A 26,353-nucleotide genomic window follows, 5' to 3' on the forward strand; every position below is an offset into this window, starting at 1 on the left:
ATTTAGGAATTGGGGTGGACACTCTCCTCCAACATCTCTCCTAGGCCGTTTAGGAAGGATCATGGTTGAAAATAAGTAGGAAAGGGCTTTTTCAAATATTCTCTTAAAATGGAAGCAGAGGGCAGCCCGGGTGGCTCAGTGGTTTAGCGCCACCTTCAGCCCAGGGCGTGATCCTGGAGACCTGGGATCGAGTCCCACATCAGGTTCCCTGCATGGAGCCTGCTTCTCCCTCTGCCTGTGTCTCTGCCTCTCTCTCTCTCTCTCTCTCTTTCTCATGAATAAATAAAAATCAAAAAAAAAATGGAAGCAGAAACAAGCATGAGGGCATTCCCATAAATTACAGTAAGTTTGATGAAAAACTCTCCCCTGAGATTATAGATCTGCCTATAATATCTACTTGGTTATTTCGGGGTGCTTTTCCAATTTTAGTGATTTTAGGGAGGAAGGAGCAAACACTACGTGGAAGGTTGAGATAGTGTTTCATTCAGGTTGGCTGGCTCCTGCAGCCAGCCAAGCTCAGACATGAGAAAAGGCCCAGGACTGTGATGGAAGCAAATTGAAGTGGAAGGAGGGCAAGATTCAGTGTCAGGAGATCCAAATTCTGCTCAAAATCCAGCTCAATGGCGCCACCTGTGGAAAGCCATGCTTAGTACTGCAGAGCAGTTAGTGTCCCTCTGCCCTTATAAGGACCTATAATGGTACCAACTAAGTGGGTTACCTGTAATTCTTTCCCAGTGGACAGAGAACTAGTTTTTTGAGGGCAGGGGTGTTTTTCTCCTTGGCATATCTCCTTTAAAGTGAGTTTCAGTTAACTTTTGCTGCATAAAAACTCCCACACTTTATGGCTTAAAATTACATTTATCATTTCTCACAATTTTGTGGATCATCTGGGCAATTCTATGATCTGGATCAGCCTGAATGGGGCTGGGTGTAGTCTAGGAGTCTTCCCTCATGTGTCTTGAAGTTGGCAGGCTGGTTGATCTGAGGAATGGCTTCAACTGAGATGATTCACTTCTGCTCGCACGGCCTCTCATCCTCCAGTCGGCTAGCTCAGGCTTCTTCACTGGGTGGTTGTGGCTCCATAGCACAGTGAGCAATGAAAGTCCTGATGCACAAGCTATCACCAAACCTTTGCTTATATCACATTTACTAATGTCCCGTTGGCCCAAATAAGACATGAGGCCAAGACCAGATTCAAGGGGTAGAGACATATATTTCACCTCTTGATAAGAGGAACTGCAAAGTCACATTGTCAAGAGGAATCTTTGGCATTCTTGCAACCTACTAGGAGAACCTTGACCTATGCTTGACACACAGTAGGTAGGATGCTTGTTCCAAGAATTAAGAGGTAAATAACATCAAATACCATAATAGTATTGTCCACCTCCCTCCCCCTGCCACTGACAGATCTACTTCCATGCCTCCTATCTACTGTTGGGATCTTCAAACTGAGCCAGAACTTTATCCAGTGGTTTAGAAAGTTTATTGCCCTGGACTTAAATACGATGATGGCTCCTTTCTGAGAGTTGCAGTTCACATTGGACCTCTTTGTCCTACCCATTTTTGTCATAGGAGTTGTGTATACTTTATTGGATTATAGGTTAGGCCCTCTAGTCTTTGCTCTGGAAAAGGGGAAACCCTTTGTTTACCAGATCAGGGTCAGCCTTAGCCAGCTGCACATCTTTTTGCCAGTTGGTGTCACTTGGTTTCCCCCTGGTGGCTGCTTCTTGCAGAGCATCACTCAAGGTACAAAATCCACCTTGTGAATTGCCAAGAAGTTGGATGGAATCAAGAGCCTTCCATGGGAGGCTCTAAACTTAATGGAAAGCAAGAGATGGAAAGAAAAGTAATAAGCAAAAAATTTTAAATTACCATCTAGACCCTGTAGCTGGTGAGTCCTTGATTGTTTCACCATAACTTGGCCCGGAGGAAAGGTAAAGCAGCAAAATAAAGATAATACATACAAAAGATACCCATATCAGTAGAAGTCAGGTGCTGGTGGGTAAGGAGTAGTGCCATTATCATTGAACAAAAATGGTGGAGTTGGAAGAAGTGAGGGGGTGTCCTGAGAAGATCAGCTCGTCCAGGGCCTGGTACGTCCCCACGACAAAGCCCACAAAGCCCAGGATGCTGATCAGGAGGTCCTTGGCAATGGTGAGGGGGCTCATGCCCTCTGAGTAGTAGGTGGTGATCTCCAGGAGGGGTGGGATGATGAGGGCCAGGGCGCTGCTGCTCACGGAGCCCACCAGGGAGAGGACCAGGTCTAGGCGGGGGATGAGGATGGCCAAGGTGCCTGCAGGAGATGATACAGGATACATGGATCTTCAGCACTTAGTCAAGGTTTTCAAGTTTGGCTTTAGAATCCGTTTCTTAAAACAAACTAGTTGTTTCTCACATTTAGTTACATAAGGAAAACATCAAAAGTCCTGTAATACTCCAAACACATTCACTAGACATTATGAATTAAAAATTTGGTGTGTGTCCTAATAATTTTTCCAAAAAATGCATTCATAATGTTGGAAAGAGAAATCTTTCCTTTGAGGTTCAATGATTGGGGGGGGGGGGCGTTGGTAGGAGCTGGGGATTTACTGACAATGGACAAAATTAACAGGACAAAAGACAGAGTTTACTTCAGGCAACACAGAACAGCCAAAGATAAGAGGTTCACTTGCTCATTTCATAAGGGGAAAGAAGGGGGCAGAAAGAGCATCTATGTAAGAACAAGTAGAAGTTATGCAAGGTTCAGATCATTTATTTAGGGAATTACTCAGTCTGTGATGATGGTTAGTCTCCTTTCTGGCAGAAAACCTTCCAGAGGGGATTTATGGTGGTTGAACTTGTCAGAAGTTCCTGCTTGATTCAGCAAATGAAGTTCAGATAAGCATTTATTTTTTCCCTCCCTGTGGCTGCTGTTTGTTTAAATGCTTTTAGCTTAACATAATTTTTATGCCACTGAGGTGTACTTCAAATCCCCATATTATTCAACAATGATTAAGGGACACCTGGGTGGCTCAGTCAGTTGAGCATCCAACTGTTGGTTTTGGCTTAGATTGTGGTCTCAGGATTGTGGGATCAAGCACTGTGTTGGCCTCCCTGCTCAGCACAGAGTCTCCTTGTCCCTCTCCCTCTAATCATCAACTGCTCTCTCTCTTTCTTTCAAATAAATAAAATCATCTTAAATAAAACAGTGATCAAACTCTTAATAAATAACATAACAGGGATCCCTGGATGGCGCAGTGGTTTAGCGCCTGCCTTTGGCCCAGGGCGCGATCCTGGAGACCCGGGATCGAATCCCACGTCGGGCTCCCGGTGCATGGAGCCTGCTTCTCCCTCTGTCTATGTCTCTGCCTCTCTCTCTCTCTCTCTGTGACTATCATAAATAAATAAAAAAAAAAAAATAACATAACAGTGCTGGGAACTGTCCCATCTGCTTGGGACATATCAATGTACAAAAGATACAACAATTTTTTAAAAATGCCTTTATAGAGCTAACATTTTAACAACTAACATGACTACACACACCTCTTACTTGCAAATAATTAGAATATGAAATTATTTATAGGAGAAAGGGGGTGTTCAGTTGGAACAAGATCACAGGGTCTCATTAAGAGAATGTCTTTGTCAGGTTTTACATACATGTCAGAAAACAACAAACACCAGAAGCTAAAGATTTTGAAATTAGGTATTTTTCAGTGGGATGTTTTACAGGCCTGGGCTTCTACATTTTTTATTTGACTTTTTGGAAGATTTTCACCAAGAAAGCCCAAAAGTCTCCCCCGGGCCTCCTGTGGAGGAGGTGTGTGGTATATCAGAACCAAAACAGGGCTGGGAGGCAGTATTCTGGTTTCCCTGTGTGGCCGTGGTTCTGTCCCTACCTCTTGCTCAGCTTGTTTCCTCCTCTGCAAAATGGGGATAAATGGTTCTGTCCCTACCTCTTGCTCTGCTTGTTTCCTCTTCTGCAAAATGGGGATAAATGCTATGTGTCCATAACGGTATTATGGTTCACACTGCAAATGGTGTTCAAGTTTTAAACTCATTTATGTCCTGGGATAACTGAGTTACTTGATGTAAAGCACCCAGAAAAGGTATCTTTACTGTTACTTCAATTTATTCCTCATTTGTGTGGATTGGGGCAAAGCATGCAGAAGCCATAGGCTTCAGGAATTATCTTCATACTTAGGACAAATTTCTTATCTCGCTGGAGTCTCTAAGGTTCCGAATGGCAGTGTCACTGCTTCCTGGGGTAAATTGGGACAAACAAATCATTTCAAAGAAAGAAAACTGGTGTCCATTGCATTGCATGGGTTGGTCTAGTACAGCAAGAAGCAAGAATCGCCCCAAGGAGAAGTCTTAGAATCAATTAAAAGGAGCCTTAGGGATAGCTGGGGAACACAACACTCTGTACAGGAATCACTAGCATCTCCTTCAACCCTTCTAAAACACTTGCAGGGTACCTGGATCAGTGGGCTTGAGGCATAAGGAGTACTGAGAGGCTGTGATCGGGGCCAGCTGAAGCCCAAGGGGCAAGTCCAGCTCACTGCTGCCACTGGGGAATGTGATCCTAGGCTTGCCAAACCATTTTAATTGTCTCTCTCCCAAAACATCAGAAATCTGGATTTGTATGTGAGATCTTGGACATTTTAAATGTTGGCACAAATTTATACAACATTCTGAGGCTCAAAAAAACACCTCTTCTGTCAGATTGGACTCACTGGCCACTGACCTCTGTCTTGGAGTTGAAGGGTGCTGATGATGTGGGTTCAGATCCAAGCTCTGGCGCTTCCTAGCCAATTATCGCTCCCTGCTTCAGTTTTCTCACTTGTAAAGTTTATCATAGTCCTACCTCATGAGAGTCCCTGTAGGGCTGAATAAAATACTTTGAAATATGGCCAAAAAAGAGTACAGTGGCTGGTACACAGCAGGTATTTAATAAATATCAGTTCTTAACATTATGATTATTGTTCAACCAGCTGTGTCACTCCCTCAGGCTGGACACCTGTGACTCTGTCTAATTAGGTACATGGAGAAGAATTAGGTGTCCCTGGGCTTACATGAGTTACTCCTTGTAATGCTTTAATATGGTCCTTGAAATACAATTAGCACTTAATCAGTGCTGGTTATCATGACTATCCCTCACCATCTGGTGGATTCCTGACAGCCCTCAGGAAAAGAGCAACATTTTGCTCTGCCTTGTTGTACTCACACGTCAGGCAGACCATGGCGAGGCGTATAGACAAGTCCAGAGGCAGCGCCCAGCGCTTTGACACCTGGGAGGTGGCAAAGGGGATGATGATTTCTGCAGGGACGAAGAACTGCAGAGCATAGGTGCACAGGATACCAACGACATACAAGAGCTTGACCGACTGGTACAGCCTGCAGGACAAACCAGAGAAATGTTCCCTAAGGCCACCATGCTCAGATACCTGGCCTCCTCGGAACATTAACCCCTGACCTTGGGATAGTCCCTTGGGCTCCAGTTTCCTTGTCTGAAAATGATGGGCAGGGGACTTGCCAGAGTCAAGAGGGAGTCATGGCAGAGCATGTGGTGAAAACAGAGGGAAGTATCACAGGTTCAAGTGACAACAGGGGGGTCATCTCTAAATAAAAAGAACCTTGAGCATGCTTCTATGGAATACCTTCATAAACCATTATCACTTGATGGTCAATTTTAGATTTTAGGAACTAGAGGCTCAAGGCCAGCTACCTTGCCCAGGTGAAGACCAAAAAACCTGGGTATAAACACGGTAGTCCTTTGTGATCTAATGTCAGTCCTTAGCGATTCTCTGGATTGCCCCAAAGCTCTTGGCACATAACAGGCCATCAACACATGCTTCTTATAGGTTGAGAGAACTGCAGAGTCCCGAATCTTTGGGGGAAGAGGCAGTTTACCAAAGTCCCCAAAGCCTCTCTGCTGCTCTGGAGGGCTCCTTGTTCTGTTCTATTTGTGTATATAAACTAACCCTCCCTCATTCTCACTAGATCATGAGCTGGGGAAGGTAGTGAAATTCAAGATCATAGCTTACTTGGTCAGCACCTTCCATGCCCCTATGTGCCTAGACTGGTGTCTGCACAGAATTGCCATGCAGTAAATGCTTGATAAATGATATTTGTCACCTTGGGAAAGGAGCCCCATTTAAGCAAATGAAGCTCCAAGTGACCCTTAAAAAGATAGCATCCTGTAATTAATGACATGTCTCAATGTGAGAGACAGTGCTGCACAATGCAATACAGGCTCATGTGTCTATTTAATATGGTACTGGGCAGCCCGGGTGGCTCAGTGTAGTTTAGCGCTGCCTTCGGCCCAGGCCATGATCCTGGAGACCTGGGATCGAGTCCCGCATGGGGCTCCCTGCATGGAGCCTGCTTCCCCCTCTGCCTGTCTCTGCCTCTCTCTCTCTCTCTCTCTGTCTCTCATGAATAAATAAATAAAATCTTTAAAAAAATAAACAAATAAATGAATATGGTACTGTTGGGGCACTGGGGTGGCTCAATGGGTTGAGTGTCTGCCTTCGGCTCAGGTCATGATCCCAGGGTCCTGATATTGAGCCCTGTGTCAAGATCCCTGCTCAGTAGTGATTCTGCTTCTCCCTTTCCCTCTGTTGCTCCCCCTGCTTGTGCTCAATCTCTCTCTCAAATAAAATCTTTAAAAAAAATAAATATGGTACTGTTGAAGTCTGAGTTTCATGAATTGGGTTCATTTAAATATAAAATTTTTACAGTGGTCTTCCCAAATTGGTTCCTGTTTTACTACTTTTTCATCCTAGCTATTCTAACTTAGAGGATGTGCATTCTTGGTTAGAGCAAGCAAGGCTCGGTGGTAGCACAGGCCTTAGGAAATGTAGTTGGAGATGAGTGTTGCCACCCACCAACTCCTCTCTCTGCTGTTTGTTCTCCCTGAGGACCCCTCCCTTCTCTCCTTAGGTGAGCAAGGACTGTCACTTCTTCTCTCTCTTCCTAAATCATGTCCTCCTTTATACTAAGCTATCAAAGCCTCACTCAACATGGGAGGCTATTGAAGAAGGAGCTCCTTGGACAGAGATACCAGAGCCCAGGGTTCCTATGATAGCCCTGCTTCTCATTCACTGTGGGGGCCCTTTAGACCCTATTTTGCCATCAGTGGAAGGGAGGCAGCAGTCACCCACACATTTCCACCTGACCCTGAGTGCCCACCATCTGAGGGCCGTGAAGTTTACCAGCAGTTGGGTAGGTTAAGGGTTATGCTGGCCTTGATGTCATTTCCAAACCGCAGGTAGCCCAGAGACCCGATGCCAATGTACAGGGCAGTGATGATAGACATTCCCAAAGACAGGATAGCTGGGAAGCGGCGGGCGTCCTTCATCTTGTTTTCCAGGGGCAGAACCTACAGAAGGATCATAGTGTAAAAAGAGAGAAGGGGAAAGAGGAACATGAACAAAAGAAGAAAGGCATGTGACTTCTGAGTATATCCCAAAAGAACTGGAAGCAGAGACTTGAATAGGTATTTGTACAGCTATGTTCATAGCATATAGCATCATTTACAATAGCCAAAAGGTGGAAGCAACCCTGTCCATTGATGGATAAATGGATAAACAAGGATGGCATATACATACAATAGATATTATTCAGCCTTAAAAAAGAAGGAAATTCTGACATATGTCATAACATGGATGAACCTTGAGGTCATTATGCTGAGTGAAATAAGCCAGTCACAAAATGATACATGGTACATAATTCCATTTACACTGGTACCTGAAGCAGTCAAATTTAGAGAGTCAAAAAGTAGCATGGTGGATTCCAGGGACTAACGGAGGGGGAAATGACCATTTTGTTCAATGGTTATAGGGTTTCAGTTTTGCAAGACAAAAAGAGTTCTGGAGATGGGTGGTGATGATGCTTTCATGATAAAATAAATGTTCTTAATGTCACTGGTGTGTACACTTTTGAAAATGGTTAAGATGGTAAATTTTATGTTAGATATGTTTTACCACAATAAATGAGAAAAGAAAGGAAAGAAGGCCTGGAGTCACAAGATGAGCCCTGGACCATTTGGAGCTGGAAGGGCCCTTTTTTGGTTGTGCAGACCAAGGAGCTCAGCCTCTGGGGCAGCCTGATCTGGCTAGCAGATGCATTTTGTTTGGCCAGCACAGCCTTTTAGACAATTGAAGGTGAATGCCTTTGGGCACAATATTATTGCCCCATTCACCAGGCCCACCTCTCCCCCTCATGTGGACGTATACCTGGCCTCTTCAACCACATTGCCTTCTAAAGGCTTTGGAGTTTGAGACTTCCAATTCTAGTGCATTCGCTGCTGTCTGTTCAGATGGGAAGGCTGCGACACAGGTTACACACAGTGGGCTGTGGCAGAGCTGGGACTGGAGGTTCCTGGTTCCTCAGCAGGACATTCCCTATACACCATGTTCTTGGGATCCTTCTTCTCCAGATGCATACCTGGCTCTGAGAGAATCCAAGTTGAAACAGCCTATCTGGAGCCTGCTGGGCATCCCAAGTTCACTTCTGTCTTTGGAACCAATCTGCTGGGCTCTCCTCCCATAAATTCTTCCTTAGGCTTCTATCAGCTAACAGCCCACCTCCACCTTCTCCTTCTCATTGATCAGGCCATAGGCTAAAGCATACTTTACATGCATCATTAGGCTAATCTGTGTCTCGGTTTCTTTATCTGAAAACTTATCCACTGGAATTTTTTTGAGATTTATATGAGCAACATAATGGCATACAGTAAGGGTTTAGTAAATGCTAACTGTTCTTATTTTTTAATACTGTGAAGACTACATACATCTCTATGAAGATCGTGTTTGTATAATTCTTATTTTATAGATGAGGAAAACAAGACTCAAGACAGAGTAAATTGCCCCAAGTTACACAAAGATGAAAGTGGCAGACTGAAGTTGCAGACTGGGGCTGTCCTCCAAAATTCACTTACTTCTACCCAATCTTGACTATATCCCTCCAGCATTGGATATATTTGTTATTCAGTAGGACCTTAGTGTTTACTCCCTTGTACTGTTAACTCCTTTTTTTGTCCTATATGCATCTCAACCCCATGCAAATGGAAAATGCTTGAGGGGAATGCCATGTCAAGGTCATCATAGTGCCTTTCCACTTTCTTTCAGATTAGGGGCAGGTTCCTAGTAGAAGCCAGTGCTCAGAAAAATGTCTGAGGGATTATGTGGAGCCTGAATGACCCAACCTGAGCTTTCCCACCCTGCAATACATTTTCACTGCATAATTTCTACAGGCTAAAAAATTATCTTTTTTCTCAGTAGCTGGCTCTCTCCTTCTCTCCTCCTATAATCAAATTGATAAACAGCCATTTACATAAAGTGCAAAGGTCCCTGGACTGGGAGTAAGGGGCACTTGGCTTTAGCTACAGCTGTAGCTGTTCCCAGCTGGTGATCTGGCTCAAGTCCCTTTCCTCTTCAAGGCTTAGGCTCTTCTGTAAAGTTAGAGACTGGGCTAAAAGATTTCTAGAGCTGATGTGAACTCTGAAAGTCATCATCATTAGCACGTAGTAGGTGTATTACTAATACTTATTGAACAATTACTACTATCATTTAGTTGGGGAATTAGAGTTCATGGCCAAAGTAGATTCCAGCATATTCTGCTTCCAAAGTCATTTGCTCAACCACTGCACACTGCTTTCTTTTTGGTATCTGTCCAAAATCCTAAATATACTGTGCTTCCACTTCCATTAAGATGTTGTAGACACATTCCACCATAGCTCTCTTACTGATTAAAATTAAAATCTCTGGAAAGAATACATAAAACAACTATCCATGGACCTGCAAAGTATATAATAGCACGTGGATTGATCAAAACCAGTACAAATTACCTTTATGGTACTGGGTTTCTTGATTTTTTTTCTTACTGTATCTCCCAATTTAGACTCAAGAGGACCTCAAATCCTAGAATTCTATGCAGGGGATGGAGAAAGAAAACCGTCCAAGAGAAATCCTCTTTCTGGCTAGAGGACGTGGAACAGAGACCCCTGTGGGACAGACAGTATGGAGGAGATCCCTATTTTTGTTTGTTTGTTTCCTTTTTTACTCTCACAATCACACTCCCAAGGCAAGTCCCAGTCACAAAACAGCAATCTAGTGTATCAGTGACTATGGTGTTCACACAGGTACCTAAAAATCTGATACAAATTTTTCTCTTTGAGCAAAAGAACTAGGAAAGGGGGCTTTGGGACTTCAAAGAATGTGAGGACAAATCAGCTCTGGTACATAATTTGCAGGGTCCATTGCAAAATGAGCATGCAGGGTTTCTTGTTCAAAAATTAAGAATTTCACGATGATAAACACAGAGCATTAAACCATGTGTGGGATTCTTCCAAAGACAGGTCCCTACCCTATGTGACTGCACAGGTAGCATGTCCAGGAAGCAGGGCCTAGAAAGAATCACTGTTCATTCATTCATTATTTTTATTTTAGTTTTTCCCTCTCTTTTCTCTCAGTGCTTAATCCCAGTCAGACTCAGTCACAGGAAATGCACAGCACCATAGGAGGCTAAAACTTTGGCTTTCTAGCCAGAGAACCAGAAAAAGAAGCCATTAGAATCTGGTGAGTGTTCAGGAAAATATGCTTAAGAGGAGGTTGGAGAAAGTGATCCCCTAAATCTGTGGTGAAGTCCTAGGCTTTGTTCTAAGTTGTGCATGTGTGGGAGTGATGTGAAGCATCAAAGCATTGTTCAAAGAAATTAAAGAAGACCCAAATAAATGGAAAGACATTCTATGTTGATGGATTGAAAGACAACACTGTTAAGGTTTTTGCACAGATGCAAAAACAATTCAATGGAGAATGGATAGTCTTTTCAACACATGATGCTGGAACAATTGGGCATCCTATTTAAAAAAATGAACTCCAACATACAAATACCTTTGTCAAAAATTAACTCAGAACAGATCATAGATCTAAATGGACAATGAAAACTATAAAATATTTAGAAGAAATATAGGAGAAAATCTTTGTGAACTTTGGTTAGGCAGAGTGTTTTTAGATAAAGAACTAAAAGCAGAATCCAGGGCAGCCTGGGTGACTCAGCGGTTTAGCATCTGCCTTAAGCCCAGGGTGTGATCCTGGGGTCCCAGGATGGAGTCCCACATTGGGCTCCCTGCATGGAGCCTGCTTCTCCCTCTGCCTGTGTCTCTGTCTCTCTTTCTCTCATGAATAAATAAATAAAATCTTAAAAAGAAATAAAATAAATAAAAGCAGAATCCATAAAAATAAAAATGTTGACATATTGGACTTCATCAAATTTAAGCCTTTTGCTCTTTGAAAGGCATGGTTAAGAGAAGGAAAAGACAAGCTACAGACTACAAAAAATATTTGCAATTATATATCCAATAAAGAACTTGCATTTTAATAATATAAAGAATTCTTAAAAAAATAATATAAAGAATTCTTAAAACTTAACAGCTCAGTTTTTTAGAAGTTTGCAGAAGATTGGAACAGACACTTCATCAAAGAATATATACAGATGACAAGCCTACAAAATGATGCTCAAAATTACCAATCAAATACTACTATGTCCCTATTAGAATGACAGAATTAAAAAATGCTGACAGTACATAGAAGAACTAGCACCTGGAATGTTCATCTATTCTGGTGGGAATGCAAAGTGGTACAGCCATTATGAAAACCTGTTTGGCAGTCTGTTATAAAGTTAAACATACATTAATATATGACTAACAGACTTTTCTAGAGAAATTAAAACTTCTGTTCACATAAAAACCTGTACACAAATGCTTGCTTATAGCAGTATTATTCATAATCGTCAAAAACTAGAAATAACTGTTCTTCAGTGGTGAAACTAATCAACAAATCCTGGTGTTGTCCCTACAGAGGATACTCAACAATAGAAAGCAAGGAGCTGCTGATGCATGCAACAACACAGATGACCTTAACGTGCAGTCTCAAAAGCTTACGTACTGCATGATCCCAGGTATATAGACATTGTGGAAAAGATAGAACAACAGGAGATGGAGAACAGAAGGTGGTTGCCAGGGGCTAGTGGGAAGTGAGGAGCTGACTACAATGGGACAGTATGAGGGAGTTTTTTGTGATGGGGGAGTTGTTCTGTGTCCTGATTGTGGTCCATCTGTGACTCTCTGCATTTCCAAAACTTACAGAAATGTACACATACCCCGCAAAGTGAATTGTATTGTATGCAAACTAAAAGTAAACAAAAATCACATACATAGCACTACCCTTCCTCAAGTGTGGAAACACAAACTATGTAATAATCCATTGTAAATATATAGTACTTCCCAGCTTAAGACTCTTTTTGTTTCATTAAATCCTGTAAATTGTGTTCCTCCATTTGCCTTGATTTTAAAAGATTAAGAAACACATCTTGGTATGAAGATAAATGTTTAATAGATGAATTGGGACAAGATATTACTTTCTCCTGTGTGCACATAGAGACTCAGAAACCCAGAGTTCCCTGCTCCAGTTCAGAGGGCCACCCAGAGCACAGGAGAATGTCTACCCAAATTCAAACCTTACCACACCAATGCTTTCAAATGAAAAAATGGCTGTTCCAAAGAAGAGAGGATAGGTCTTCCAACTTGCTACCAGGGGCAACCGGCTGGGGTCTGGAATTCCCTACAGGAGAGAGAAATGTAGTAAGACCTTTATTCTCAAAGCATGTTTTGGTTCATTTAAGAGGGGAGTATTCTGAGAGCAGACCTACATTAAAAAGGAATGTCAGAAATTCCAAAAACTTCAAAAGGAAGTAGGCATCAATCTTAATTTTATTTTATTTTTAAATATTTATTTACTTTTTCATGAGAGACACACAGAGAGAGGTAGGGACAAAGGCAGAGGGAGAAGCAGGCTCCCTGTGGAAAGCCCGATGCGGGACTCTAACCCTGGACCCTGGGATCATGACCTGAGCTGAAGACAGATGCTCAGCTGCTGAGCCACCCAGGTGTCCCACCAAAGTTGATTTTAACATGCACCATACCATAGGGCCAGAGGACAGAAACACTGAAGTACTGTCAAAGAACTGAAGGGTCAGTACCTCATGGGGAAGGAGTATGGTTTACTAGAACCCTCCAAAAGAAAATCTTATGCACCACAGGTTGTACTAGCTTCAAGTCCCACAGACACTTGGAATGTACCAGTGGTTATGGGTGACAGAAACTGTTGTGACTATAGTTAGTGATAGTCTCAGGAATCCAAAGTAATTAGTTAGATATGAAAGTCCCCTTTTCTTCTTCAATGAGCTATAAACTGAAAGGAAAGAAAGAGTGTGGAATAAATATGTTATGTACCCTGTGACCTGAATAAGACAGTAATTATAGACATTTCTCCAAATAGGCAACCTTAGGAATGGTCTATAAGTAAATTGAAGGTAGTTATCTTATTGGGAAATTCAATTTTGGAGAATTTCTCAATATTGTCTTGAGGAATATAATACCTATTTATAATTATCCTTAAAAAATTTGACTGATTTGTTATTTTTACTAAATTCCATGGACAAGATAATTTTTTTCTTGTGATTTCTGAAAGTGAAGAACATCTGAAAGGTGTGTGACATATGCCAGGGGGTTTCTAGGTTTAAATTTCTATGTAGCCTTGGGATGCCTGGGTGGCTCAGTGGTTAAGTGTCTGCCTTTGGCTCAGGGTGTGATCCTGGAGTCCCAGGATTGAGTCCTGCATCGGGCTTCCCACATGGAGCCTGCTTCTCCCTCTGCCTATGTCTCTGCCTCTCTCTCTCTGTGTCTATTATGAGTAAATAAATAAAAAATTTAAAAAAAATCTCTATGTAGTTTTGTCCAGCAAATAAATATTAGAAAGAGTAGAAAAGTAGGAAATTGAGGGAAAATCAATATTCGCAACTCAACCTCAAAGGTATTGTAATCTGCATTGTGATAGAAGGCCTGTAGCCTTCTGAGGCTGTCTCTGTGACTAAATACTATTTTTCTTCTCTTGAGTTCCTATGGGTAATTTTGGACACCTGGAATTGTAGCCTAGAGGATATAGGGCTATAGGTAATTTGGTAAGTTTCAGCTTTAGTACGAGCTCCTGCTTTTCATTTGCCTTTTGCTGCTATCCAATCATTGCAGGAATTGCAAAGCATAATTTTTTTCAAAGGCTAGAATTTGACAAGGATTGGAGAAGCAGTATAAAAGAGGAGCTATCCAGAAGAATAACAGAGACATCTTTGTGGAAATAATGGTACAATGGTACAAGGTAGAAGAGTGAGGTACACACCTACCCTCAGAGCTGACCCTAGGTAGGAATCAGTCTGTTATTGATAAAAAGCTCTGCCCAGTGGAGGAATCAGGTGTGTGTATGTGTACTCACCTGGGCAATATACTGGGTGATGATGATCAAGCTGACCAGCATGCTGATGTTGGCCAACATGGAGAAGATGGTCAAGACCCTGAGGTTCCTGATAAGGACCAGCAGCACCAGGAAGGGCAGGAAGGAGAGCATGTAGAGTCTCGAGTCCATGGTGGGCGTCAGAATCACTGTCTCATTATAATGGCAGTTGTTCGTTGTGCCATTAACTGCTTCCACTACCTGAGGAAGGAATAGGAAAAGCAAGGGGGAAGATTCAATAAATCTACTAGCCACACGATTAACTTAGTGCCTGACCCATAATCAAACTTCCTCACAAAAGGCATGACTCACATGGTAGGGCCTCATAATGAGTTAGGGTGTTTCTTTTGCTTATAACCAAAAACCCATCACTTACTATTTCTTAATTGGACTAATTCTGGTATTTGAGTGAGTTATTCCTTATGAAGACTGGACCATTCACTGCAAGACATATTGGCATTCCTGGATCCCACCCAATAATAGCTATTTGCATCCCCCAATCATTGTGACAGACAAGAAACACCCGCACCCGCACACAGTACAAATACCCCTGGCAAAGTCAGGGAGGGTGGGAGAGAAGAAGGATGGTATTACCCTGACTAAGCCTGACTTAATGGATACAGTCTTATTGCATAAGAAATACAATCCACTGCAGAACAATTAGAAACTAGAATTAGGCAAGAAGATGTGAAAGCAATGATAATCTCAGTACCCATTAGTAGCCAGGGTCATGTCCTAGAATATATTCATCTATGCATTTTATTTTTTTCTTCTATTTTTCATCTATACATTTTCTATACCGTATCACAAGTTACATATATTATGCTCATCCTTTTTATTTTACAGCATATGTAAATTGCTCTTGTTTTGAAATCTCCTTTTCCCTTAAGAACACACCACAGTTACTTAAACGAACAATTAAGTCTTATTTTTTTCCTGACTCCTTGACTTCTAATTCCTTTCAACAGGAAAAATACCTGAAACATTAGCAGGCATTCATGGCCCTCAACCTGGGCTCATTCAATCCTGAAGGCTTATCCTCTCCCAAAGTCCACACCTTCTCCTCCAACCAATTTTATTGCCTCTCCTGAGCCAGTCCCCTACATTCCTGCCTCCAGGTGTTCACTCCTCCCTTGTTGGCTGCCCACCCCTCTTCTCCTCAAACCTGTCCTCCAACATCTAGCTCAGATGCACCTCTGCAAGGCAGCCTTCCCTTACTCCAGTGATCCTTTCTGCCCCCGCACATTTTTGTTCCTTAAGTTCATTATGAGGCAGCCCCGCCTTCAGAGTGTTGTTAGTGGTGTCCTGACCCAGCACCAAAATATACTGATAGCTAACTTTTTTGTTTTAGGACACATCCTACTTAGCCTGCAAACTCTTCGAGAGAATGTTTGCCTTGTCTCTAGACAGATTATAATATTCTGCTGATAGCAGATTGATTTCCAATCTGGTGACACGTTTTAAGAGCCTTCAAGCAATCAAACTCTTTGACCCAATAATTTTACTTTAAGGAATAGATGCCAAAGAAATAAGGGGTATACAAAGACTTCCACAGATTACAGTAGAAAAACAAAGGGAAACAAATAAAACATCCAATGATAGAAGACTACATCCTAGCCAATCTGTGTGATGGAATATTATGAAACTAGTAAAAATCATATTAAAAAATGTAAGGACAGGGCAGCCCCGGTGGCGCAGCGGTTTAGAGCCGCCTGCAGCCCAGGGTGTGATCCTGGAGACCCTGGATCGAGTCCCACGTTGGGTTCCCTGCATGGAGCCTGCATCTCCCTCAGCCTGTGCCTCTGCCTCTCATTCTCTCTCTGTGTTTCTATGAATAAATAAATAAAATCTTTTAAAAAAAATGTAAGGACAAAAAACGGTAAGGACATTACAAAATGCTAATCAGGTAATGCTAACTTAAAACAATAACTATGGGGATCCCTGGGTGGTGCAGCAGTTTGGCGCCTGCTTTTGGCCCAGGGCGCGATCCTGGAGACCTGGGATCGAATCCCACATCAGGCTCCCGGTGCATGGAGCCTGCTTCTTCCTCTGCCTGTGTCTCTGCCTCTCTCTCTCTCTCTCTGTGTGACTATCAAAAATCAAAAAAAAAAAAAAAAACAATAACTATGAATGGTTGGATTAATAATAATTTTCTTCCTTTCTTTCTTCCTTATTTTTTTAAGTAGGCTTCATGGAGCCCAACATGGGGCTTGAACTCACAACCCTGAGCTCAAGACATGAGCTGAGATTGAGTCCAATGTTTACCCAACTGAGCTACCCAGGCACCCCAATTTTGTTTCATTTTTAAAAGCAATATAGCATAGTGCTCAAGAATTTGAGCTCTGGGGACGCCTGGGTGGTTCAGCAGTTAAGCATCTGCCTTTGGCTCAGGGTGTGATCCTGGAGACCCGGGACTGAGTCCCACATTGGGCTCCCTGCATGGAGCCTGCCTCATCCTCTGCCTATGTCTCTGCCTCTCTCTCCCTGTGTTCTCTCATGAATAAATAAAATCTTAAAAAAAAAATTGAGCTCTGATGTCAAAAGCCTGGGATTTTTAATGTTGGCTCTGCAATTGTCTATCTATACATAATAGAGTTTATAGCTTCAGTTTTTTCATCTGCAAAATGGGAATAACCACAGTACCTACTTTGATAAGGCCATGGAAGGAATTAAATGGGGGAAAGCATACATAATACTCCCTGTTCCTGACCCAGAATAGATGCTAACTCTGAATGCTTGCTATTTATTCCTTCTTTCTAATTTCTTTATATCTCTAAATTTCTGTGGTATTATAAGCAAAAAAAAAAGAGCCTAAAGAATAATTTCTTTTTTAAGACTAAGGATGTCCTTTGTTATTACACATAATATTTTACTTAAACTGCTACAAGATAACTTCTGGGCTAGATCAAAACAATTTCCTGGAGACACCAACTGTTAAACCAGAGGTTAAGCAGCTAAAGGTAGATAAGGATGGTCTAAGGAAGATTAGGTATCATCCAAAAAGAGCTGCATCAGTCTTAGGAGAGTTAATAATGATTAAGGTCCAAGGCAGGACAACTAACAAAAATCCAAGGTTTCTTCCAGCTAGGTTTTAGAGAATGGCTTTGAGAAGAGGTCCAAGATACTGGAAAAGTAACCACTGTAGAACAGTAAGTGAATTGGGGAAGTCTGGATTCTTTCGTAACATCTAGTTTAACTTCCTTTGTTGTATTGATGAGGACAGTAGGAGCCCAAAAGAAGAAGCCACATTTGCTGAACAACTAAGAGAGAACCCTCCTTTTCCATGTCCTTTCCACTTCCACTTTCTCTAGAAGACTCTACCTGTTTTAAATTATCAGCCAGAAACACAATGTACACACAGCAGAAGCCCAGCTGGGTGACTATAAGGAAGAAGCTCACGATACGCCTGGAAGAGAGAAAGAAAATGAGTTATAAAAGAAGAGTTGGTTTGTCATTTCTATTTCTGTCCCCAGGGGCTCATGACCTAGTTCCAGCACCTTCCCTTCTGCTATTGGAATCAGCAATAGGGCAATAAATCAAGTGACAATAGTTCTTTTAAAAAAAAAATGTTTCTCAACTCCCAGCTCAGCAAGTGGCAAAATTCTTCATGGTTAGGAACTCCCCACACCTGGCTCTACAGCATTACTCATAATTGATACTAATTGATATAAGGAAGTAGGCACACCGCTTTTATTAGCTATCATTAACATGACAATTTTTTTCTACCACGTGCCAGACACCGTATTAGGTTCTGAGGAAACAAAAAGAATACATGGTCCCTTCTTGAGTGGTTTATAGGTTAGTGATCAAAAAAGAATATGGCAGTAAGGGCCATGGTGAAAAGAATATTTTACCCTAATTATAGAGTAGATAGCCTTCATAGAAAAACTAATATCTGAGGGGGAGTCCCTTGGGAAGGGGAAGAGAGACAGAAATTTTTTAAAAGACAAGGAGGAGGAGATGGAGAGGGAGGAGTGAGGAAAGCATCTCAGCCGAGGGATTGGGCAGATTTCTCTGGCTGCGGGGAATCCACTGGAGGGGGCCAGCCTCAGCATGGGGTAGACTGCATAGGAGCTTCTTTATTCACAGAGGTGTCCAGCAGCCTGGCCATTAGGAGGAGAGCATTAAAGCATTGTACGAGGTACTGGGGAGCTAGAAGTTACAGAATCTGGTGATCACTTACATCTAGGGGAAAGGGAAAGGAAATGATCGAAGGTTACTGATAGGCTTTGGCTGGGACAATGAAGTGCACTGGAAGGAACAGATTTTAGGGGAAGGAGAAGAAGTGACACATTCAGTATGTGAATCGTTGAGCCAGGGGCTCTTACAGGAGACATTCAGGTGGCAACTATATGAGGGTCTGGAACTGCTGATTTGTCAGTAATGGATAAAGTCTTGAGAAGACAGGTCAGTGTTAGGGAGCCTGTAGAGGGAGAAGAAGAGAAGGTGGTGTGCCAAACCCTGGAGAACACCAATATTTAAAGGGAAGATAGGAACAAAGGAGCCTGAAGTGAAAACAAACGACTGGCCAGAGAGGTAGGTGGGAAACTAGGGGTGGGGAGGTGTTTAATAGAAGCCAAGGAGAGAAAGTGTCTGAAAAAGAGAATAGTCAATTGTACCCACACTGTTGAGAGATTCTCTAGGGCAAAGAAGGTGTAATAAGGAGGTCTTTTAGGAGATTGGTGGAAAGAACTTCAACAAAAGTATGAGGACAGAAAAGGCAGGTGACCCATGGAAGAGGTGTATGGAATCAGATGTATGGAAGTCAAGGCAGAGGATGTGCTGTTCTCTCACAGAGCTAAGGGTGAGCACCAGTCTTGATGATGCCCATTCTGTCCATCGTTGTAGAGCCATTGCCTCAACATGTCCTGACACTGCAAAATTCAGTAAATATCTGCTGAATAAGCAGCTGCTGAATAGGAGCTAAGACGGTGGCTAGAGGATGGTATAAGGTCCAGGAAGCTTTATGAGTTTATTTTACTATTCTTAAGATGGAGATACGTGAATGCATTTAAATGTTGAGAGGAAGAGCCCACAGATAAAAAAAAAAGTTGAAGTTATAGAAGAGGAAATGATTAGAGGAGCAAGGTCTCTAAAAAGAGCAGGAAAAGCTGCTTTACATGTTCAACGATGACTACAACGATTTGAGGGGTAAGTGACAGGCAAAATCTCCTTTTGGGTCACACATTAGGAACATTCTGGTTATCATCCCAAAGCCTTCCTTGTCTACTCAGAGGCTGAATCTATTGATTCAGTATGTGAATGAGCTTTGGGCCAAGGGAGGTGCCAGAGCCAATGGTTTTCTGCAGACTATATTATGTAAGAGGGCACACAGCAGGGCTGTAATGGTTGAGTATCACAGTTCAAGAAAGACTTTGATCTAGATGGTACTCAGAAAAGAGTAAGGAGAGGGGGTGGGCACAGGCCTGAAAACAAAGAAAAAAGAGCAGATATAATCTCAAGTACCAGAGGATGGAAGGGATTGACTTGTTCTGTGTCTTTCCTGAAAGCAAAAGGCAGGAGCTGCAGCTCAGCAAAAGGTCCTTAATATCTCAGTCTTTTTTACTCTTTTTTTCTCACTATAAACTCTCTCCCTGGGGAACCTGGGTGGCTCAGTGGTTGAGTATCTGCCTTTGGCTCAGGTCATGATCCTGGGGTCCTGGGATTGAGTCCCATATCAGGCATGGAGCCTGCTTCTCCCTCTGCCTATGTCTCTGCCCCTCTCTGTCTCATGAATAAATAAATAAAATCTTAAAACACACACACACACACACACACACACACACACACACAAAAACAACCCACAACAACTCTCTTCCTAAGGGACCTCTTCTGCCCCCTGGCTTTGTGGTTGATGACTTCAGTTCTGTATCTCCTGTATGATGACAATAGGTTTAAACCTATACATATCACTGGCCACTTGGCATCTCCACTTGAACCTCAAACCCAACTTGTCCAAAGCAGTAGCCATCAGAAATCTCAGTCAACCTTGACTTTCCTTTTTCCCCACAGTCCCAGGATCTGGGATTTGGGATAACCAAATTCATTTTTCTCCATCCCCACTGTTACCCAGTTTGGTCCCAGCTGTCACTGCCACCTGCCTGGCAGTTGTCACTGGCCTCTTCATGGGTCTGACTTAATTGATGATTGCTCACTTACAATGTATTCTCCTCACAGAAACTAGAGAGATCTTTAAATGATGCAAATAGGATCACTTGCCTGATTAAAACCCTCCAGTGGCTTTCTAGTTGTTGTAAAGAACAAAAACCCTTAGGAGGGTCTAAAATGTAGTTTTCCAGGCTCCTGCCCACTTTCCCCTGGGTAATTCCTCATCCTTAAGAATTCCATTCCTTCAGGGATGCCTGGGTGGCTCAGCAGTTGAGCACCTGCCTTCAGCCCAGGGCATGAACCTGGAGTCCCGGGATAGGGCTCCCTGCATGGAGCCTGCTTCTCTCTCTGTCTATGTCTCTGCCTCTCTCTGTGTGTCTCTCATGAATAAATAAATAAAATCTTAAAAAAAAAAAAAAAAGAAGGGCAGCCCAAGTGGCTCAGCGGTTTAGCTTCACCTTCAGCCCAAGGTATGATCCTGGAGACCAGGGATCGAGTCCCACGTCGGGCTCCCTACATGGAGCCTGCTTCTCCCTCTGCCTGTGTCTCTGACTCTCTCTCTCTCTGTGTCTCTCATGAATGGGTAAATAAAATCTTAAAAATTGTTAAAAAAAAAAAAAAAAGAATTCCTCTCTTCAGGGCTCATCTCAACTGTTCCATCCTAGGAAGCCCCCATGAGCCCACACACATCTCCTTACCTGCTCAGTAGCAGCTAGTATTTCTTCATCATATTTATCCTAGTGGTTATTAAGTGACTTTCTTAAACTGTGTACTGCTTGTCTTTCTTACTGGATTATGGGTTCTGTGAAAGGAAAGCTCATTCGCATTGCTCTCCACAGTATCTCCAGGGCCTGGTATATAGGATAACTGGATAAATATAGTTTAATAAATAAGTGAAGATTATTAAAGCTGCCAAACAAAGGAATGAACACACTGTCACTGGAGGTATACAAGGAGGGGGGCTGGATCAGGAACGTTGCCAATGAACCCCTTTCCATGCATAAAGTCCAACATTTTGTGCCATATGAGCCAGCTTTCCAGGGAAGAAGGCATCCCTGACAGCCTCATCTCCTCCTCTTGTACCTTAGTCTACTTCAGGGAAAGCAAGAACAAGTTACCTTCCCCAGTGGGCATGGTTCTGGAGCCAGGCGCTGGGACTGGCTTCCAGTCCATGCTTCACCGTATCGCCATAGTCCATGAAGGGCTTGTTAAGCCTGTAGGAGAAGGTGCATATATAGTTACCAAGACAGGATTTAACCTAAGATCATGTACTAAAAAGTCAGGAGACACATAGCAGGCAGGACCCAGCTGGAGTAGAAAGACCACTAGGGCAGAGACCCAAGTTCTAGACTTAGACACCTGGCAGTATTTCCTGGGTTGCTTGTTTTCCTTACCTGTCAAGTGGGGGTGACTACTATATAACAAGGTTAATAAAACACACCTTGCATGGGTTCAGTAGTTTTCATATCCATGATCCCAATGGAGTCTCATCACAATTCTCCAAGGCAGGGTTAGGCATGGATTGTTTATGCCCAATTTACAAATGAGCCAAGCAGATAATCACAGTGGCCTGATTCAGATTACCTAAAGTCCCAGAGCCTCACCTTAGGTCTCTGTCCCAAATGCTTTTTGGATACTTGTTGGAAGAAAGAGGGAAACTCTTGTGATATGTAGGATGTTCCTGGGATATCCTTGAGAACTGAGTATCAAAGGAACCGACATGAGAACAGTTTTCCTCACCTGTGGCAGAAGTGCTGGGCACACCTGACCAGGATGTGCATACAGTGGCAGGCGGTGAAGCCCATTGCTAGCAAACTGAGTGGGCCCATCTGAGGTAAGGAGGAGCCAGGGGAAATGGGAAGAGAAAAGAGAATGGATTTATGAAGAACAATGCAAGGAGAGATTTGCTAGTACAGATACCATTTGGCACTCAAGGAACTTTCTAACAAACTGCTTTGTGAGTCCTTTTTTAGCAGCAACAACTATTCTTTCAAATACAGTCTCAAGTAGTACTTCAATAAAGTACATAAAGCAATTACAATAGGAGTTGTGACCCTTAGTGGCCTCTGAGGTGTCCCTGAGAACTAGTGCTTCATAGGGCACAACTGGAAAACTCATTATAGTCCAACCCCTGCATTCTACAGGGGAGAAAACAGAGCGCCAACGAAGGGACAAATGATTCACCAGGGCCACTCAAAGTCTGCAGCAGAGCCAGAACTCAGATCCTAGATGTCTAGACTCCAAGTGTGGACCAAGGTGCTTCCCACAAAGAGTGCTTATTGCAAGCCATTATAAACTCTTAGAGACTGTCCTCCCACTCTCTGCTACAACGCAGTCATGCAGGCCTCACCTGCAGCAGCCCCTCTTACCAGGATGCCTGCATTCTTCACTGCCAGGGGTAATCCCAGGATCCCTGTGCCCATGTTGCCTTTCACCAGGTGAACCAAGGTCTGGAATGCTCTGAAGGAGAGAAAAGAGACATGAGGGTAGGTGTGTGAAGGTGAGGAGGTCCAACAGGCATTTGCTCACAGCATGCTGACACCTGAGCACAGCTGGATAGCTGGGCCCCTGGCCATCACTCAGTCCCTGTGGCCTTGATTGGCACCTCTGGATCTCCTGTAGGGGGTCAACCATCCCATTTGCCAAAACTGTCCTGGTTTTAGCAGCTAACATTCAACATAGCCATTCTAATATTTAGTATATAATAGATACCATACTAAGTATTTTACCCGTATTGTCTTATTTAATTCTCTTGTCAAGACTAGGAAGTAGGTTATTGCCTTTATTTTGCTGATGAGCAAACTGAGGCATAGAGATTTTTTTATGACTTGTCCAAAGATATAATGTGGAATCAGGATGTGAACCCAGAACCACTTCAGAGTCCCTGTTCTTCACCCCACTTCTACTGGACCACCTCCTGGAAACAGGCCCAGAGAGATGCATAGAGGGAAAAGTTCCATTTTCTAACCAAGGAAATGGAAGTGGAGAAAGGGGACAGCCCAAGGTCATTGAACCAGTAGCTGAGACAGGACTGAACTCAGAGAAGAGGGATGGAGACCATCAGCGAAGAGAAATCATAGTACCTTCTCAATTAAGTATGTCACATGATTCAGGACCTCAAATGGGATCTGTGGAGACAGGGTCATTTGGGGATTGGGCTTCAGAGGAATTTTTTTGCCTATCAGGTCAGGACCTCAAGCTGGGGAAAGGCATGTCTCCTCCCTGCCCCAAGAAAAGCAAAAACAAAAACTTAGACCCCTTAAGACAGATGGGTACCTTCAGGGATAAATAGTTTCAGGGAGGTACTCTCCATGCTGATGAGTTACAGAACCACCTATTACTATACCTCTTGGTACCTGGATCAGATTCAACCAGTGTGAGTGTTGGATCTATAATCACAACTTGAGAAACATTGGAAATTACTTGGGAGAGACTTTTAGCGAGGACACTGACTGTGAAGGGCACCAGAGGTATTCTGGAAGGAACCTGGTCTCTGAGGTTGGATGAACTAGGGATTAAATCCCAAGGCCACTACTTAGCTAGCTGTGTCATCTTGGGCAACACATCTACTTTGCTGAGTCTCTGTAAATGTTGGGAGGAATGATATTTTGAAAGGATTGCCCCAACCACCCTTATCTTTATGTTAATCCCTAGCTCCTCTAGCTTTCTGAGGATCTGCCCATTGATTTGTTATGGGTTAAAGAGAACAATTGAGGGAGAAAGTGGGCGGAGAATCGCGTGCCCTTCTCTCTCCCAGTGGGTGTCAACATCGCTGACTGAGCACTTGTGCCCTACGGCCCTCCAATAATAGGCTTGTTTTGCAACAAGGGAAGGGTCAACAGGTCACTTTAGAAATTTCTAACCAAAGGACTTAAGAAATCAGAATTTAACTTTGGGCCATGTAGCCAACTGAAAAACTTAGTGTGGTGAGCTGGGAGGCAGGAGACTCATGTTTGAACCCTAACTCCTTTGGTGACCTTGGACCTTCATGGTATTCACAGTGGCCAGCTTTTAAGGGTGCTGGTTTTGCGAGGGGCTTTATATGCAAATCACCTTTGCAGCCATCCTGGGTGGAATGAAATGTTATATCGCAGAGGAGAAAGTGGGGCACAGAAAAGTTCTGTCACTTGCTCAAGCTGGCTAGCAGCTAAGTGGGCATTTGAACCTAGGTGAACTGATCTGAGTTCCATTGCCTGACTTGATTCTCTTTCCCTCCAAACCCCTCTGGGTTCTCTCACACTTTGTTTCTTTGATTCTTGAAATTGCCACCAAGCCATGTGTCAGTTTAGGACACCAGAGCTAGTTGGTTTCCTCAAAGCCTCAGATTGAGAAACAGCACAATGCAGCAGTGGATGGCCCAAGGCCTGGAAAGTTCACTCGCAGTGTCAGGAATTCACAGCCCCCGGACTAGCACCTGAGGGCAACCAAACCCCGTCGAGTGCCAATCACTGTGCTGACAATGGAAAGGGGCTTTGCCTGCCCATAACTTCTCCCTCCTTGCTGTCCACCCCCTCCCCTCAGATGTCATTCCCACAGGCAGCCTCTTTAAATTCACACTGCCACCCATTTACCCCTATACTGCACATGGGGTACTCTGGGGCTAGGGGAGGAAAGTGCAGAATGACTAGTTGAACGCAGGTGCTCTCTACTTTATCAGTGTTGTCAACATTCTCTTAAAGCAGCAGCACTCTCCAGCAGGCCACCCCACCCACATTTCCTAAGTGAACCGGTCACTCTGCTTGAGTGCTGGAGGTGGAGGTTGCTGAGCCCTGTAGCTTGCCTCCCCCATCTAAACCCCTTTTTTGTCATGGTTTGCAAGTCTTCCCTACCCCTAATTACACCCCAGGGAGGTGGAAGAAAGTCTTCCACATTCTTTGCTTTGGATATCCTCACAATTGAAGTATGGGTCAAAGTAGAGGCCAGGGTCACTGTAAGAAGGAGGCAGAGAGGAGTCCTTGTCTGGTTGTCAAGGAAGCCACTGTGGTCTTAAGTTCAGATCCCACCTCCTTGGAGAAGTTGAGACTCTGCCAATGATCAGGATTGACCAGAACAAAACTGGCTTAGAGCCAGCACTGGATTCTAGTGCCCATCCTGCCAATGACCCAGTGCGTGGCCTGAGTGACTGTGCCTTAGTGTCCCCATCTGCATGTGTTGAGTGTGGGGCCATGAAATCCTGGGGCTTTCTGAGCCCCTGCTCCAGCCCTTATAAGCTCTCACCTTGACTCAGTCTCTGACTACACTTTTTTTTACCTTGTTTTTCCCAACAGCATAATGGATTGGGGGTCAGACAGAGCCACCCCAGGGTTTTTTGTCAGGGCAAGCTTGTAGGCCCAGAGGCAGAAATAGGGGTGGCAGAAAAAAGCACTCACGTTATGCCCTTGGTCTTCTCTAAGCCTGGTGACTCGGAAGGGTGTCCATCCCAGAAACTGGAGTCCTTGCTCTGCAGCTTCTTGGCACTTTTGGGCGAGGATGTGAGGTCCAGTTTGAGGTCAACAGCACCCTGGTGACCCCTGCCACTCTTTGTCACAGGCATGACTGCTTCTGAGAGAGCACTGTGGATGCTGAGGAGGTCTGTTCTGGAAGGAGGCACGCAGGAAGGTGTCCGACAGGTACAAACCCCAGCTCAGCAGCTTGTGCCTCAGCAGGCTCTGGTGGAGCTGGAATGAGGCCCCGCCTACCTCCCCCGGAGTACACTCCTCCTGCCCGAAGAAGCCCAGTGCAAGAGAAGCTGGAGAAGAGGCGGGAAGGAATTTGGGAGAGAAGTCATCCATCTCACCTAATAGCAGTGACTCCAATACCCATCATATTCATAACTAACATGTATGAAGCACTTCACTAAGAGATAGATATTCTCCTGAGTGCTTTACCTGTATTTTTCATTTAATTCTGTAAATTAAATAATGAAGAAATCAGACTCT

At 43.5% G+C, this 26,353-nt stretch overlaps 1 protein-coding gene across 1 annotated transcript; it reads right to left on the reverse strand.

Annotated features, from left to right (window-relative positions):
* Window positions 1-854: 854 nt before the first annotated feature.
* Window positions 855-26,037, reverse strand: SLC36A2 (solute carrier family 36 member 2). The gene is made up of 10 exons (XM_055325358.1): window positions 25,805-26,037; window positions 22,805-22,895; window positions 22,176-22,264; window positions 21,554-21,649; window positions 17,649-17,733; window positions 14,310-14,528; window positions 12,504-12,602; window positions 7,194-7,360; window positions 5,204-5,373; window positions 855-2,293 (listed from the first exon to the last, which is right to left on the reverse strand). Exons 1-10 carry the CDS (start codon window positions 25,966-25,968, stop codon window positions 2,022-2,024), a joined length of 1,452 nt encoding a protein of 483 aa, XP_055181333.1. The 5' UTR covers window positions 25,969-26,037; the 3' UTR covers window positions 855-2,021.
* Between the last annotated feature and the right edge of the window lie 316 nt (window positions 26,038-26,353).

This window comes from Nyctereutes procyonoides, unplaced genomic scaffold, assembly GCF_905146905.1.
Source record: "Nyctereutes procyonoides isolate TBG_1078 unplaced genomic scaffold, NYPRO_anot_genome, whole genome shotgun sequence".
Lineage (NCBI taxonomy): Eukaryota > Metazoa > Chordata > Mammalia > Carnivora > Canidae > Nyctereutes > Nyctereutes procyonoides.